The sequence below is a fragment of the Drosophila teissieri genome, chromosome 3R (assembly GCF_016746235.2).
Source record: "Drosophila teissieri strain GT53w chromosome 3R, Prin_Dtei_1.1, whole genome shotgun sequence".
NCBI classification, from domain to species: domain Eukaryota; kingdom Metazoa; phylum Arthropoda; class Insecta; order Diptera; family Drosophilidae; genus Drosophila; species Drosophila teissieri.
Window position 1 is genome coordinate 10,134,755 of NC_053032.1, and position 17,106 is coordinate 10,151,860.

At 42.6% G+C, this 17,106-nt stretch overlaps 3 protein-coding genes across 3 annotated transcripts; 1 reads left to right on the forward strand and 2 right to left on the reverse strand.

Annotated features, from left to right (window-relative positions):
• Positions 1-9: 9 nt before the first annotated feature.
• Positions 10-2,361, forward strand: LOC122619756 (BRCA1-associated protein). Its single transcript, XM_043796866.1, has 6 exons — positions 10-75; positions 279-332; positions 408-756; positions 822-992; positions 1,057-1,848; positions 1,909-2,361. The coding sequence occupies exons 1-6, from the start codon at positions 60-62 to the stop codon at positions 2,201-2,203; spliced, it is 1,677 nt and encodes a 558-aa protein (XP_043652801.1). The 5' UTR covers positions 10-59; the 3' UTR covers positions 2,204-2,361.
• Positions 2,362-2,393: 32 nt separating this feature from the next.
• LOC122619758 lies at positions 2,394-3,572 on the reverse strand. Its single transcript, XM_043796867.1, has one exon. It carries the CDS (start codon positions 3,460-3,462, stop codon positions 2,581-2,583), a length of 882 nt encoding a protein of 293 aa, XP_043652802.1. The 5' UTR covers positions 3,463-3,572; the 3' UTR covers positions 2,394-2,580.
• A 6,368-nt stretch (positions 3,573-9,940) lies between these two features.
• LOC122619997 (zinc finger protein squeeze) lies at positions 9,941-16,534 on the reverse strand. The gene is made up of 3 exons (XM_043797249.1): positions 15,870-16,534; positions 12,214-12,765; positions 9,941-11,818 (listed from the first exon to the last, which is right to left on the reverse strand). Exons 2-3 carry the CDS (start codon positions 12,574-12,576, stop codon positions 10,565-10,567), a joined length of 1,617 nt encoding a protein of 538 aa, XP_043653184.1. The 5' UTR covers positions 12,577-12,765; positions 15,870-16,534; the 3' UTR covers positions 9,941-10,564.
• Positions 16,535-17,106: the final 572 nt, after the last annotated feature.

Genomic DNA, 17,106 nt, shown 5'->3' on the forward strand with positions numbered 1-17,106 from the left:
TTGAGTTTTTCAATGCTGCTCTGCTAAGCCGGAAATAAAATTTCAATTTTTGAATTCCGATGGACTTGAATCCTGGTACGTTACAATCAGTGTTGGAAGGCATTGTCGATAAGCGATTGTCGCGAGGCTATCGATATGCTGATCGCTCCGCACGAACCAGTTCGCATAGAAAAACAACAAACTCATTTCGCACACAGTAAAACAAAATTACATTTTAAACGCTCTTTAGGCTTATTTTTATATAAAAACTTATGAAAATTATGCCTGTGTAATGCTAGAAAACATTTCGTTGTGTGTGATCAAGATCGAAACGGATTTGGATCCCAGTGCAGGTAAAGTTCAGAGGTGCGACTGCGGCAGACAAAGGAAGTGTATTTCACCAGAATTATTTATTTACTTTCGAACAGATTCTGAGGGAGCTGTGTCCGCCGAACATCCAACCAATCCCCGAGTGCTCAAGGAGCGGGAACGCGACCGTGGACTTCGCCAGTCCCGCGACATAATCATCGAAACGTACACAAACCAGCGTTGGAAGCGGGAATTGAGTGAACCCAGGAAGCAGGAGATGAACTGGGTAGCCGCCGTGCAGCACGTAAACAGCCCCTCGGCGGGCAGCTCCCGGGAGATTACTCCCCGAAGCGGCGATGAAGGCCAGGCGAGCGCCACCGCCTCCAAGTTCCCCCAGGAGATAGGGTACTTCTCCGGCAATCCCATCGTCGAGGTGACCAAAGGACTTATTCATCTCTACAAGAAGAAGTGAGTTTACTCTTCAGCGGGCAAAATTATTTCACTCGCTATGATTATTGTATTTATTTTTGCAGCGAGCGCAAGGCCATCAAGGAAGCTCCGTCTAACCAACTCTGCCTGCTGGCAGTGCCAGCCACTCTTAACTGCCACGACCTGCTGAACTTTATTGCCCCCTGTCATGCGGAGATCAAACACGTCCAGATAGTCCGAGACGGCAGCCCCAATCAGTTCATGGTGCTCCTGGAGTAAGAGGCGTTTCACTCTGACATTACAGAATGAAGATTTATTAATATAATCAATCTGTTTTAGATTTCGCTCGAATGAATCAGCTTTGGAGTTCTACAAGTCCTATAATGGCATTACGTACAACTCACTGGAGCCGGACTCGCTGTGCCACGCGGTCTGGGTCTCAGAGGTGGAAAGAAGCGAGCATGGAGCACCACCAATGGGACACACCGAGCTACCCACCTGCCCAGTGTGCCTGGAGCGCATGGACGAGAGTGTAGATGGAGTGTTGACCATATTGTGCAACCACGCCTTTCACGCCAGCTGCTTGATGAAATGGGGTGACTCCACCTGTCCGGTGTGCCGCCATGTTCAAACTCCGGGGCTGGTTGAGGATTCCGTGTGCATGGAATGCGAGGGCACCGATTCGTTATGGATATGCCTGATCTGCGGACATGTGGGTTGTGGACGCTACCAAGGAGGTCATGCTGCTGCGCACTTCCGGGCTACAAATCACACCTTCGCTATGCAGTTAGGTACTTCAAGCGTATGGGATTATGCCGGTGACAACTTCGTTCATCGTCTATTCCAAAACAAATCGGACGGCAAGCTGGTGGCATCGCAAACCGAGAAAGATGAGCGCGAGGAAAAGATTGACTCAATGCAAATGGAGTTCACCTACCTACTGACCTCTCAGCTAGACACACAGCGCAAGTACTATGAGGAGCGGATGGAACGGCTGGAGCAGGAATGGCAAAACCATAAGGCGACCGCCAACGAAGCTAAATCAGAAGTTTCCGAGCTTCAACAGCTTCAGCAGACTATGCTGAAAGAGAAGGCCAACCTGGAGCGCAAGTTGGGCCAGCATACAGCTAAGTAATAAATAAACCCGCTTCACCGTTGTTAATGAATATTAACCAGTTTGTGCTTTTTCAGACTAAAGGAGGTGCAGAAGCAGCTGAACGAAGAGCGTGAGTTGTCAAAGGCTCTGCAGACCAACCAGAGCTCCTGGCACGGCAAATACAAACTCTTGGAACAGCAGTACAACGAGTTCAAGCAAACTCACGACGCCGAGGTGACTGACTTAAAAGAACAGCTCCGCGACATAATGTTCTTTCTGGACAATCAGCAAAAGATGGCCAACTCGGAGCTAGCGGGTGCCTCCATCACAGGCATTGGAGGGAAGGAGCCGGAACCAAACTCCCGGCGCGGTAATCGTCGCAAGAAGTAAATCATAACCACCATACGCCGTCTTTTTATTCGAGCTGCATTGTTTACCCGATCTTAAAAGGCTATGCAAACCGAGTATATAAGGTTTAAACAGCTCTATATGTGATTTCCTTTGTATATCGAAAACCTAAGGATAAAATATACACTAGTGTACGTTTACTACTACTCTTAAGCACATAGAAAAGCATATATCCGAAATGTATTGCGTTTTTATTTTGAATTAATAAAATGTTCGAAGAAAGCCGCGTTTCAATTCCAAATTTCCGCTGGTGGCACTAAATTCTTTGTACTTGGTACGCCAATTTAAAGTTCCTTTTTAAATGCGATCATCGATTAAGTAACTAAGCGGATATCTGTGTGTCATGATCGATAATGATATCACTCGGATTTGGGACAAATATCCTCGCAGTGGAATGTAGGGTCCGAAAGCTCCTGGTCTTCCACTACAGGATCTGCTTGGAAAATGCTAAGCTTCTCCTTCATATCCTGCTCGTTACGATCCAGATTCATTAGATAGGCGGCAATGAAGGCGCGTGGATCCTGCGGCGAATGAATGTGCAGTTGGGCGAAGGCTCTTACCAGGACGTCGCCCATCTGCTCCTTGATCTCGCCAGCCATTGCATCCACGGCCTCCAGGTTCTTGCCCTTGGGCATCCAGTCGTATCCCTTGAAGCAGCAGCACTCGCAGTAGGCCTTCGGATCGGATTCCTTGAGCAGCTTGAAGAAGGGCAGCAGCTCCGATTCGCAGCTCTTAAGCTTGGCCACCTCCCGCACGAAGCGCTTATGCAGCTCGCACACTTCTTTGCCGCATCCCCGGATCACCTCCGCATCTTGGGAAAGTGTCGCCGTGCGCTTTATGTAGTCCACCGTGTTCTCGTGGAAGGACTTGAACTTGCACTTCTCCTCGTTGTAGGCGTACAAGCACTGGCGGGCATAGACAATGATGTTGTCCCGCCGCTTTCGAATCTCCTCACTTCGCCGGGTGAAGTGCGTATTCACCTCTTCCAGGCTGTTGATCCGCTGGGCGAACTTCGTCATGTCCTCGGTGCTTTCGCAAACCACCTTGCCCTTCTTCTCGTGGCCGCACTTCTGGTTCGCCTTGTTAATCTTGGTCAGCTCCGCCTCTAGCTCCAGGTGAAGGTTCCGGAGTTCCGTGTTCAAGCGCTTCACATCGTTGTCGTTGCAGATCAGCGCCTGCAGCATCTCGTGCAGGCAGTTCCTGTGCGGATTGGGCAACTCATCGGGGCAGCCGGCCAACATGTTTAAGGAATTACTGGGTATAATACTTTTACAATCATATATATTTATGGATAGGTCTACGTGAATCTTGCTTTCTAACTTCTTCTGAAGTTTCCACCAGCTTACTGGGGTTCGAGTAAAAGTTTGCCAACAACTTGATTAAAATTACAGTAATGAAATTGTTATTTGTATATAAGAGATTTATTAAAATTTTATGAAAGAACAACACGATGTAGGTAATTTGATTTGATCGTTCATTTTTGATCGCTAGACAGATTTCTTGTCAAATTATAGTTAAATAAGCAAATCACATTTTATTCGCCACATTTAACCACATTAAAATTACTCAATCATGCCAAAATTGATTGGTTCTTATCCACATATGTATATATAAATAGGTACATAAAATTTATCAGTACGCTAAATTACAAATTCCCAAAAAGTCTGCCCAATACGAACCGGTTTGACTAGAAACCGAATATTCACTTAAATTGCGTACCCACAGCAACAACAAATAAAGAACGCAAATAAAAATGAAATTTATTTGGCAGTCTTTGTCTACTGCCAGCAAAAAAAAGAACAAATTCCTAATGGTCTCCCCCAACAATCCCCCTTTCTGCCCAAACGGTTCCACTTTTCGTTCGTCTACAATTGGCACACGATCAATCATTATGTGTCTTCTAACACAAGTTTATCTCGCCAAAAAGGTAAGGTATTCTGCATTGACTGATACCCTGTAGGATTAATGTACATCAGTTATATAAATAGCTGTTACATTTTCGTACAGGGTATACTAGTTGTAGAATACCAAGGTGGACTCCTTACACAACTCCCACTAATGGACAATCGAAAAGCTTTCGAAAAATGAGTTTTGGCACAAGTCAACCCGTTTGCAGATAAGGAGAACATGCGAAAGGTGAAGGGGAATCGATCTTTGACCGTCTTGTACCTGTAATTAAGTAACTTAATTAATTTCCCGCCAACAACGCTTTGAAGAGAACAAAAACAAATCAACGACTGGGGTTTGCAAATTTTGATTTCAGCGTTTGAATAAATTTTGCATAATTTTCGGTTTCTTAAGGAATTTGATGGATATTATTTTGTTTCACCCGTGAAGGGTATAATTTGATTAAATTTCCGCGATGAGCTTGGAATTTTCTGGGGGCTAGTTCATTTTGTTTTAAATTGATGTATAAGGCAAACGCAGTTAATCTTAAACGTATTTTGGAATAGTCATTTCTATCTTGCGCCAGACCAATATCAAATACCACACAATGCAGATGTCTTAATATATAAAACTAAAATTTGAGTTTAGTGCAATTAGCTATTTGTATGTTTTATGAATCGAAAGGTTTTGTAACCCTTTATGGTTTACACAGCTGCTTGATCCATTTTTCTTTCGCCATTGAGGACGGATGCAAATTATAATAATTAAAATTATTGATCGCGACTAATGAGCAAACATTGACTGAGAAACTCGCCCAAGGCGATTCAAATGGGCGAATTCAAAGATACAAAGCCCGAGTATGCAAAGGAGATAAACAAATAGGCGAAGGACCACAGATGCGAAGGAAGGAAGAGCGATCAAAAGATCAAAAGGATGTGCCAGGATGGCAGTCCGGATCTCGGGGTGGGTCCCTCTTACTTGGCCATCTATTTGCATAGAAAAGTGACCCAGTTTTCTAAGGATGCTGACGGTTCAGAGCACGCAGAACTTCAGGGTCCTAATGCGCAGGACTCTGAAAAATGACGTGAAAAAAATATTTAAATAATTTACGTATTTTTCTATTTGAAAGCACATAGTTTTTTTTCCTTTCTACCTCTTTTTTTGCGGAGGATAAATGAAAAATGATGTTTGACCCTGTGCTACGAGACGCACCCTTTTCCTTGATCACGTATGCAAATGCGGGGCTATGTCCTGGGACAGGATCAGCGATTCAACCCTTTGAGGACAACTGGCGGCGTCCGATCCGCGAACGTGTTGTGCATAAATTAAGGCATCCTTGCATCCTTTTGTCCTGGCACCCTTGCAAGGGCTTGGTGGTTCGGCAAGGAAACGCTTCCGCATGGAAATGAGGCAAAAAAAGCCGGATTTTTTTCTGCTCCTTGTCTTCTGCCGTCTGCGTCTTTGTGCGAGTCCTTCATCCTTGATCGTCACCCTGAACCCAGCGTGTCTTGAGCCTTGTGGGTAACCTGGCAGGGAGAACAAAAAATCGTGAGAAAATTTCCAGCGCCAAATATTCAAATTAGGTAACCAAAGCCGCCCGTTGCATACTTTTTTGGATGTTTTTTGTGTCCGCACCCAAAACGACGGGAAGAAAAAAATCATCAGGATGCATGCTCATCCTTGCAGCCCCTATTGTTGGGCCAATCAGTTTTTTAACCCATTTTTTTCAGATTCCCAAATTTTTTATGCTTGACTACCGAAAAAAGTCGTTTATAATTGGACAGAGTTCAGCTTTTTTGCCGCCTTTTTTTCTTTCCTATTTTGAATACCGAAATCTTGCGTGACAAGTTTTTTTCGTCGCGTTGGTGAAAAGGATCGTAAACTCTTGTTACTGTAGTTTTTTATTCGTTTTTTTAGTACATATTTCCAGATTTTTTTTCTCTATAATAAAAAGGCGGCGCGGAAATGTTAATTAAATAAATGTTACTGCGCCATTTTAGGGTAAAATCCTGTTCCCCATTTTATTCCTTCAATTGCGCCGTTCATTTATATTTTTTGTCTTTTGGATAAAACCTCTTTTTTCACAATTTTAACACGTGTTGGATGTCAAAGATTTGAATTGTAAATTGTAAATGCTGAGAGGTAAAAAACTTGGGGTTTTGTTGAGTAATTGTAAACAATGTTAAGTGTTTGATTCGCCTTTTGGAAAAAAGATATCCTGGGAACAAGATTTTTTAATTGAGTTAAACTGGCAAGAAGCGAAAATCATGAAAAATTTGTAAAGGCTATAAAAATGTTTTGAAAATAAAAAAATTAATTTACAATCACCCCGTTGTGCAATTTTTTATAAAATTCTTTTGAAATTGTAAATAAACAACGAACTAAAAAACGTTTATGTAAATTGTCTTATCGTGCGTCTCCCCATCAATAAACCCTTTATTTTCATTAAAAAAAAGGAGTGGTAATAAAGGGGAAAATGTAAAACCTTTATCCAACATCTGTTAGACTGGTATCATAAATGGCTTTTCAGTGGCCATTATGGGGAGTTAGAAACTAGCTTTTTTCAGTGGGGAAGAGTGTAACGCATTATCAATACAGTTTATAGATCGGTTTTCAAATGCAAGAGTATGCTACTTATATAAAGCTACCCAAATCCTCATAGATCAGAAACTAACCGTTTAATTAAAATGCCTTAAACCCTTTTTTTGCAATATGCCAATATTCGCTCAAGTATCAATTACATAACCATCAATATGATAAAAGGGAAATCAATCCAAACACGGGCCCACAAACCTCAACAATAGAGCAGAGTGTGCCCTCCAGTTCCAGTGTGCGAATATAATATGAACTCAGTGAAAGGGTGCCAATATGGATATAAGAATAGCTAACGAAAATCGCATCAAATTTCACAATATCGCACCTTATTAGAATCGAACAATACCGCGGATCACAATGCGAAATTGGCGAGGAGCTGGGGAAAAGGCCAAAATGCAAATGCCGCAGGAACAAGAAGTTATGGGAAAAACATACACACCTTCCATTCTCTTCGTTCTGTTCAAGCCAGCGGGCTAATCGGTGGAGTGTATCCGCATATTGTGCGCATTGTCTAATAATTTCATAAATAGTTTATCCAAAAGAATCGCTGAATGCCGAGCCGACTAAATGCCATTCGCGAATGGGCTATGAGAGAAAAAACGGATCCCTTTCTTATGCTAAAACGAGGACCTTCTCCGGGGTGAAAGGTTTTTCTTCCGGAGATCCGGATGTTTTGTGTGCAACCCCTGATGATCGGATCCTATCTCTGCCTCCCTAACTGTGTGTGTTTTGATTTCGGGTCTGGAGTTTAGAAACCATAAATCTATTGATGCCTTTGATGACGCCTTTCTGCTGCACCGAAATGATCTCTTGGCATGGAAAACCCATAGTCAATATTCAAATGCAAGTCGTTTGCATAATGCCCTACCCAAAAACTGATAAATTGATTGCACTGCACTGGGAGAAAAGCGAAAGGGGAATGTATAATAGCAAGCTGAAAGCGGAATACTCTGCTCTGGAACCTATCGTTTGAAATCAATCAATTGCTTGAGATTTTATTTATGTAGCCACTAGTTTTATTCGAAGATAATTCTCTTTAAAATTATGTGAATATCAAATAAAGATTTGGGCTTGATCTAAAGTAAATTACGTTTACTTCTCTCAAGCAGCCGTATTGTGACGATAAATAAATAGGGCCTTAAGAGATAAATAGTCACATCCAGGACTGTGAAATTCAATTTGATATGCTCGCTCCAGCTATCCACGTTTTTTACTGATCCCGCTGAGAAACTTGCACATATCTCAGACAGATGGCACTCTCATAAAGAAGAGTCCTATCTGCTCCTGGGCACTGCATTCTAATTATCATATCGATCAAGCTGCAAGTAAAAGTGACAGTCCCAGGCCCAAGGATCCTGCCAGAAGCCAGGCGAGATCTTCGGCCACATTTTTTCTCATAGTTAGCATAACAAAGCCTGATGAGACGCACAACGGACGGAATCGTGATGATTTCAGCACCCAGAGACAAGACAGAGCCAAAGAAAAGGAGCTGAGGAGCCACCCCGAAGATCGGGTAGCGGGACAATAACCACCAAACAATCCCCTGATCATTAGTGCATCTATAAGAATGCGCATTGATATGCTAATCGCGCGTAGACAGGGCTCGAATGGAGGAGAAACTTCCATGCCTGAATGCTTTTGTGATCGATGACGATGGCTGGTAGAAATCAAATCATTTATCAATTAAATTATTGGCAAACATTGGGTAGTAGAGCCCTCGAAGCAAAGGGTTCGATGTGCTAAAAACTTTCCCCCTTCACCTCATTTTTGCATTGTGGCCTTTGTTAAGCATTTTGCACAACTGCCAAATGATCGATTATCGATCGGAAATCCTTTGTCCGGGTCCTTTGTCCTTTGCGGTGTGTTTTGCAATTCTGCTTTGATGATTTGTTGGTTTATTGTCAGCGATCCATGTTTTGCCCTCAAGAGCTCACTTTTCCTTATTCGCAAAAGATCGTGCCCGATATTCGTACAGTCCTTGCCAAAGGACAACGATCTTTGTTGACAAAAAGACAATTGCCCGAAATCCTTTAGGGAGTTTATATCTCTATCAGCTTCATTGTTGGTTCCCTAACTCTTTGTGGGTGTCTATTCTGCACTCACACAATCGCCTTTGTTTGGGCAATTTTATGAGCTATTTAGGAGATTTCATTTCGTTTTTATTTGCGGCATGAAAAGATCATAAAAATAAGTTTCTTTTTTCGTGTGTTTAACACAATTTGCTGCTATTTATAATTCCATTCAAACGCTTCGTTCAGCAAAAGACGGAGGCAACAATAAATAAACACACATAAAGAGAAATATAATATAATAAAGAAAAAAGCACCTGTTAACAACTTAAACTGGTTTTGTGTGGGATTTCTTAATTTATTGTTTTATTAATTAGCTATGAAATTCGTTGGCTTTACCATTATACAGGTATATGTGAAGTTCCTTTGTTCCGATGTACTAATCCGTCAAAGGCCTTTGGATCTTCGTAACTTCATCACCTACCATATTTACTTGTCAAAGAATTGTTGCTTCACTAGTTTTTTAAGTACTTGGCCGTTTTGAAGTGGCAAATCGTGACTGCTGAAGAAGACTCCAATTCTGAGCGACTTCGGATGAACTAGTTTTATATCAGGTATGAAATAGCCGTACGAGTATATGCAAAGCATGTTGAAAGAATCTGAATGCGAATCAAGTCAGATGAATCATTCCCATTAATCTCCGAGTCGATCAGCCGAAAATTCAAGACCCAATCAGTCATCAATCATTATTCGGCCATTTCGACTTGAGGAGAGAATCTGACGGGCACATTTTAGCGAGGGTTGACCCCCTAAATCGCCCCTCAAACTACGCCACTGTCACATCTTAAGCCGAACAGCAGCTGCGAGTGAGAGAAATTTAAAGACAAACTTCGATACGATCGTAGCCGTACATTTCCCTGTGGATACTCAGATTATATGGGGTGAACATAAATCTCTTATGTCGCCTCGGGCACAAAGGAGTTCTTCTTAAGGTTGCTAAGCGGATTAGGTTGCATTTTTCTGGATCGTTGCATAAATTCGATCCGCTTTGATTCGCTAATGAAAATGCAAATCCTCAGGAAAGTTTAATACACCACAGTAATGCTTTTATAAATAGTTACAATCTTTATTGGTTGAATTTTACAATTGAATTTTCAAATCTATTTCTCTTTCAGCTTGCCTAAGAAGTAGAAAATATCTTTACTTCACTAATTAGTTGATAAATTAGAAAGTATCTAGCGTCCTAAATAAAGGTTGATACGTATAAATGTACAGCACAATTTTACATACAAATATGTACATTATAATATATACATATATATATCATATATCATAATAATATAATTAGGTTTATCGCTGTACTTTGTACTGCTCCTAGTACAAAATAAAACTGTGAACTATTTATAATAGACTTATTTATATAGTTCAAGGTTTTAATTTGAATATTGCTTATAGATATTTAAAAGGGGGCATAAATATCGTATTTAAAATCCTGAGTTGATCTAGATAAACTATTTCTATAGTTGAAAATAGCGCAGAACCTGGAGAATTGCAGTTACTTTCTTATTGGTTTGGGCAGTGATGGAGTTGATTTGGACCGAATCGTATACAAGTTTTTATGAATTTGGAAGGATGCTTAGAAGAAACCAGTTGCAGTCCCAGCTCCTACGCCTATGCCAACTTGAAACTAAAAGTAACTTATTTTACGTTCAGTGTTTCAATTGGTATGGATTCAAAGAGAATAAAATACGACGCTTTGCAGCTTTTACTCCTTTGTGTTCATACCAGCTTAAACGTTGACCCTAAGCTAATGTCATCGTTGCTGCCTCTTTTGGCCCCGACCTGGCCTGTACTATTGCGCCTTTTCTTTGGCGGCATTAACAGCGCTCAGTCCCAAGGTGAGATGATCGCCAGCGATGAGGCCCGCCGCTCCTGGCTGATGGGCATAGTTCCGGATCTGGTGAAGCGAGATGAGCTGTGTGGGGAAAGCTGCTGCTGCTGCCGCCGCATTCTGCTGATAGAGATAGGCAGCGGTGGCCGCTGGCGGACCGCGATGCTGCTGAAGATGAGGCGGCGGCGGTGGAGCCACTGTGGCTGACAGTGGAGTAAACGCCGAGGTTCCCGGTCCAGGCGATGGCTGGTGCTGCGCTTGTTGTTGCTGCTGCGCCTGCTGCTGTTGCTGTTGCTGAAGGTGATGTTGTGGTGTGGATTGACGCAGGACGAGATCCTCGCCCGTGGCCTCCTCGTGAGGACTGTGCGAATGCCCCGGCGTGTCTGCCAATCGCTGATGATGCTGCTGCAGCAGTTCCTGCTGCTGTTGCTGATGCTGCTGCTGCAGGGATGCAAAGTTGCCGTAGGGCTGACCGCCAGCCTGCGGCAACTGCTGCTGAATGGCTTCCGCCAGCGAAGCCGCCGCACTGTCTGCGCCCATTTTGGCCCAATAAGCGGCATTCACATCGTTCATGGCCTGGCGCTGCAGATTCAAGCCGATTCCGCTCGCCGGTACGTGCTGCTGGTGGGCAGTAACCTGGGTCGTGTGGCGGTGCTGCTGCTTCTCCGCCTTTTCTGCGTGCTTCTGCAGATGCTTCTGAAGGTAAGTCTCTTGCGTGTACGACTTGCCACACAAATTGCAGATGTGCGTCTTCAGGTGCTTGGAGTCCTTGTGCTTGGGAATGTGCTCCAGCAGGGTCATCTCGTCGCTGAAGCACTTGTAGCAGGAGTTGCACTTGAAAGGCTTGTCGGTCTGGTGGCAACGCGAGTGGGACTGCAGATTGGAGAGCTGCGAGAAGGCCTTCGGGCAGCCGGCGTGCCGGCATTTGTACGGTTTGTCACCCGTGTGTGTACGGATGTGCTGCTGCAGATGCGACAACTGCGTAAACTTGCGCTGACAGATCTCGCAGCGGTACGGCTTGATCCCCAGGTGGATCCGCGTGTGCTGCGACAGGTACGAAGAGTTGGCAAAGGATTTGCTGCACGATCCGCACTTGTAGGGCTTGGCTTGATCGCCATCTCCTCGGCGGCTCTCTTCCTCAGGCGAGGATCCGTTGCTACCACTCCCGCTGGCACTGCTCATCTGCTGACGCGGCGGCGATCGATTCGGGTCGTACTGGAAGTAGATATAAGGTTTTATTGTTTTAAGGTCCGTTTATTATAAAGAAAGAGATTGAATGGAAATATCCCTATCACGCCTTTACAGATTAATCATTTGAATTTGGAAATCCATTTGCTAATTCTCTGTCTTAGCTATTTATCAGGATAATTGTTGAGATAACTGTTTTCAAAGAAATTTTAAAAGGATATTGATTTTTGAGTCTTTAAATGTAAAATATCAGAAGTTTGGTTCTAGTCGAAAAAACAGGTTTTACAACTTCTAATTAGACTTTAAGCCAAAGAAATGTTAAAGGAGCTTTAATATAGCCCAGAATCGATCTTCAATGTATCATTTATATGTGTGTCATATGCTTTTTTTTATCAACATCCTGTTTTGGAAAAGAGAATTACCTTCTGTTCCTGCTGCTCGTGGGGAGTGGGCGGCGAGTTGGGCGCACTGTAGCTGACCTTCAGCTGCGGCGGGTGTTGCTGCTGCTGCTGTGGGTGGTGCAAATGCTGCTGCTGCTGCTGCTGCTGGTCGGGATGTGGCTGCTGCTCCATGACCATTTGCTGTTGGTGATGCGCCAGGCCGTTCTTCAGCGAGTAGTCGAGTCGCTCCGCGACATTCTGCCGGAATTCGCTAATGTTGAAGGGCTTGTAGTCGTGGACCAGTTGGGCGGTGGTCAGGTGACCCAGAGAACGCAGCTGATCGATGGAGCGGTGCAGGTAATCGCCGCTGGGGACGCCGTTCGGCGCCGTCGGCAGTTCGGCCATAAGCGGCGTCTGGTGGCCGCCAAGGGTCAGCGGGCGGTAGGCGATGGTGCGGGCGTCCAGTTTGGGGGCCTGGTCAGCAGCAGAACGAGCCTGTGCGGTAATGGCAAGTGGAAAAGAGCTGCGGTCTTCGTCGCCGGGAAGTCGACACTTCACTGGCGGCGGGTTTACACAACTCGGCGCGTTTTTGTGCTGAAAGTACAGAAATATTGTAATTCTTGAATCCACAAAATTGTGCCCAGTCGGCACAAGTGCTTAAACTACTTTTTGATTCCGCCTCTTGGCCGCTCCACTCCCCGCCGCTGGGTACATTAATTTCTGCACATTAACATAAATATGCATGAATTAATTAATTGTTTGTGAATTAAACGTGCTGCGCGCTTTGGCACAAAAGTCAAAAAGTGCCCGGAGAAGGTACTGACTGAAAGCAACTGCAACCCAGTAAAAAGCTGCCAATGGGGCGCAAAAAGCGAAGAGAATTAATAACAATGCCGGGCAAAAAAGAGTTAGTCAACGGAAAAAATCACAAGATAAACAAAAAAGGCGCTTGCGGCCAGAAATTGTTGGTGACAACCACCAGATGGAAAGCGAAATGGAATCGCATTCTGGCCCGAAGAACCAAAATCGCGGTTACTCTGTGGGCAGGTGATGGGCTGGCAAAAAAGCAAAAAGGCAAAAAACGTCAGGGGCGCCAACGGAACGTGTCAACAACCTCGAGAACTGAATGCAACTACATCTTCACCATTTTTTTAAGGCGATGTCCCAATGATGAGTTTCCGATGGACCAATGATGTTCTTGGGGTGTAATCCAGAAGGAATTGGTTAAAACATTGTGATCCCCAAGCAACTGTGTAACCACATTAAAAGAGCGAGTTCCGAAGTTTGAAAGTACAAACAACGTTTTATTTGAAATTTCCTCAAAATTGGGCAGCTTTCTTAAAAAATATATTATCTGTCTAAAAATTGTTGCTCGTTGAATCAAAACTGAAGCGGATTTGAAAGGGATACTTTGAGATAAAGCTAAATACAACTTGACGTTTTTTAACGATGCGTTTAATTATTTCAGCTGGATGAATAATTTAAGTTTCTCTGAATAACAATGCGTCGAAATTTGTTCTTAAAAAACATTAAATGCGTTGCTTTAAAAGTATTTTCAAAATATCAGTCCACTACATTGACGAACATACGCACAATTTGAATCTTGACAAATACAAATGATGCTAGAATCTTTTCCACTAAACAAGCAAAAGTCATTTCAAAAATCCAATAGCAAATGTTTTAAATTTTAACTTAAATTATATTTTAAGGTTCGGAAATATTTATGACGTTCATAAAAAACATTACATTACTTTTGATACGAAATGTAGTTTTAAAACTAATGGATACTTCAGGGATCGTAATGGGCTTAATGGTTTCGTGTCTCTAAATTTTTAAAAATGTCAAACAATTGAACTATTAAACTCGACTATTTAAAACTCTAAATTTTTTTATTGAAACTAGATTGGTTTACGATACACAATATGTATGTGTACATACTAGTAGTAAAACAATATTCTGAAATAAATGTAAAGCCTGAATCGCACTATAAAAAAAATGGCAAACCAATCGCAAATCGATGTCTTCGACAATTCTTGAGTTTTGAGCGCGAATTTGAATACGACCTTTTGGTCGGGTGGGTGTTGACGTCAGAGGTAAATTCAATTTTTGGTTTTTGGCTTTTTTGTTTTGCCTGGTCAAAATAACCGGTTCTGCTGCTGCTGTTGTTGTTGTTAATGCTGACGTTGGACAATTGAACAGCATGGCAGCAGGAATTCCAGGGAGAGGGATGAGAAGGGGGAGGGCGGCAATGTAATGCAGAAAATAAAAGGACGCGCCACTCGCTTGTTGCGCACATTTAGAGCGAGACAGGGCGACAAGCAAACAATTGTTTGCCGAACAAACAATTGCAATATGAAATAAGCGAAAGTGGCGGCCAACAGAAAACAAAAAACAGAAGCCGGAATCGTTATCGTGTAACTACAGATCCAGAAACACCGGAAATCGGCCGCTCAACCTAATAAATGCAAATGGGGAAATGGGGAATAAATAAACGCAATCGGGCCCCAAAAATACAACAAAAAGAAGAAAACCCCCACAAAAAAAAAACACGAGAAAGAGAAGCCCGAAAAGCGTATAAATAAAATAGTATACACAAAAAACCTACTCACAAAAAACGAATCAACGAAAATTAATTGAGCGCGAGCAGCTGAAAACAAAAGAGAGCAAAGAGCGAGCATAAACAAACGAACGAGCGAGCGGACAACAACAACAGCGCAATAACCGCAAATCGGACGGCTCTCTGACTCTCTTTCGTTGGGGGCGACATGTGTGCGAAAAAAGAAGCGACTATTTGATGAGTACAAAAAAAGTGGAAGATAAAAAGGCATCGACACACAAACATGAAAAAAAAACCGCCACCAAATGAATGGGAACAAGCATTAAAAGTCAAACAAGCGACAAAACGAATGGTCAAGTAGTGGAGCACGTTTGTAAAACGCTTTTCAAATTATTGTAGTTTAATTATTTGTTGACAGTCGTATTTGGCTAACAAATGTTTAAAGCTTAGAAGTTTTGGATTATTCTTCGCATATCGAAGATTCGGAAATAAGCCTAAATACTTGAACAACGGAACACTGGGCAAACACTTTAAAAAATTGTGATATTATTTATTTTCAAAATAAACAATGTCTTAACCAATTGAATACATGAAAATCAATAATAAACATTTTTGCATTAGAAAAATTTAAAAAAGAACAAATAAACCACGTTAAATATAATAAACAGAGAATAACCTTCTATAATATCTAATAAATATATAATTTTGAACGAGGAAAACAAATACTTTATGATATAAGAGCACTATGGGTAGAACTTTTTTCCGAGAGTTTTATATTAACTTTAAGAAGTTGTTAAAAATCATGATTGAATCGTTTAATATTTTTCTAGCAGAAATAAAGCAGACGGCAGATTAATATACATATGTAATATTGTAGGCATACATTTGTAACCATAAGAATAGGAACCCTTTTCTTTTTTAACTTTTGACATCTATTACCAAAAATAAATCTTTATAACAATTTTGAACAATGAAAAGTATTTTATGGGTTAGCTTTTTAGAGTCTTACAATTATGACAACTACGCCCACTGTGCTCGAGCGCGGGAAAGAGAAACAAACACACTCGAGCCGCAATCGCCAAGTGTGTTTGACCAATAAGGCAAATAAATACAACATGCTCGTGCAGCGCAAAGTACTTACCAATTTGAAAGTGCCTTTTGTGTTCCGGCGTTCGGGTCGGATGCAGATGCGGCCCCCTTTTTTATGTTTGTGGGCCAACTTTTGTTGATATTTTGGAGCACGTGTTCGCCGACTGATTGTGGGTGGGAGCCCGCCTGTTTCGCACACTGACACACTCACACACACTGGCGCAGGTGATTTGTTTGTGGTCAGCGGCACTCTATTTTCAAACTTTTGTTTGTTTTTGGGCGCCCCCCGCGATTGATTTATTTAGCGAAAATTAGCGAATTTAGTGGGGATTTGCGTAGTTTGCTACGTTCTGCTTTGCGGTCGGGCCTCTCTTTCGCACACAGAAGAGACTCTCGACAGGCAACAAGAAAAATGGCCGCGCACGCCAAAAATACACACACACACCAACGCACACACACGGCAAGCTTATGGTTTTTTGTTTTTTCTGCACTTGTGCTTTTTGCCCTTCTTGTATCGGACACCCGAAATTTTACTTTTTCGGCGGCCAGCGACTATTAATTGCAATTACAACGAGCACGTTGCGAGGGGAGCGTGGAGTAGGAGCACTTGGGGGGGCGTAAGCTCGGCTCTTCGGTTGTTTACGTCGCGGCAAACGCAAAAAACACAAACAGAAGCAGCATAACAGGAGGAGCTAGAATAACTGTTCGTGTTCACGACCGTCGAAAAACTGACTGAAAAAAATCACAGCGAAGAGCGTCTTTTTTCAAAAGTCGTTTTTCGCTCTCTTCTCTCTCCCCTCACGCACACTAGTGAAAAATGCTTGTTTATGTTTTTTATGAGGGCACTCTCTCTCTCTCGTGCTCTTTTTTGTTCCCGGCGCCACCGAGTTTTTTCGTCGGTTTGTTTCGGGGAGGAGGCGTGTTTTTTTTCGAATACCGAATTTAATTGGGCCAAATTCTGGCGAGAGGAAAACAAAAAAACATCCTTCGTCATGCATCCTTCGGGATGCGGCCTTCAGGCGGAAATTTTTTATTCTTGGGAATCTGAAATACAATTTAAGCTTTAACCGAATCTTAATCTAGGAATCGGCAATAGTGGTACTTACTATTTCCAACTGCTGCGCAAAAAGTTAATCAACCATGTGGAAGAACGTAGCTTCAAGTTTCAGGATGTTTTCCTGGCAATTCAACATTTCGTCGTCCTCCTCCCTGCCACTGGAACTTCGTTTTTCGGTTATCAGCTGTTGACCCTTTTTGCCGTTTTATAAATATTATATTAATATTATATC

What these genes read in the sequence shown, in the direction of transcription:
- LOC122619756 (XM_043796866.1), top strand. An exon ending in ATTCATCTCTACAAGAAGAA is followed by an intron (nt 757 to 821) that starts GTGAGTTTACTC and finishes TTATTTTTGCAG; the next exon opens with CGAGCGCAAGGCCATCAAGG. An exon ending in CAGTTCATGGTGCTCCTGGA is followed by an intron (nt 993 to 1,056) that starts GTAAGAGGCGTT and finishes AATCTGTTTTAG; the next exon opens with ATTTCGCTCGAATGAATCAG.
- LOC122619758 (XM_043796867.1), bottom strand. Translation starts at nt 3,462, where the DNA reads ATGTTGGCCGGCTGCCCCGATGAGTTGCCCAATCCGCACAGGAACTGC.
- LOC122619997 (XM_043797249.1), bottom strand. Translation starts at nt 12,576, where the DNA reads ATGGCCGAACTGCCGACGGCGCCGAACGGCGTCCCCAGCGGCGATTAC. An exon ending in ACGAGCAGCAGGAACAGAAG is followed by an intron (nt 11,819 to 12,213) that starts GTAATTCTCTTT and finishes ATCTACTTCCAG; the next exon opens with TACGACCCGAATCGATCGCC.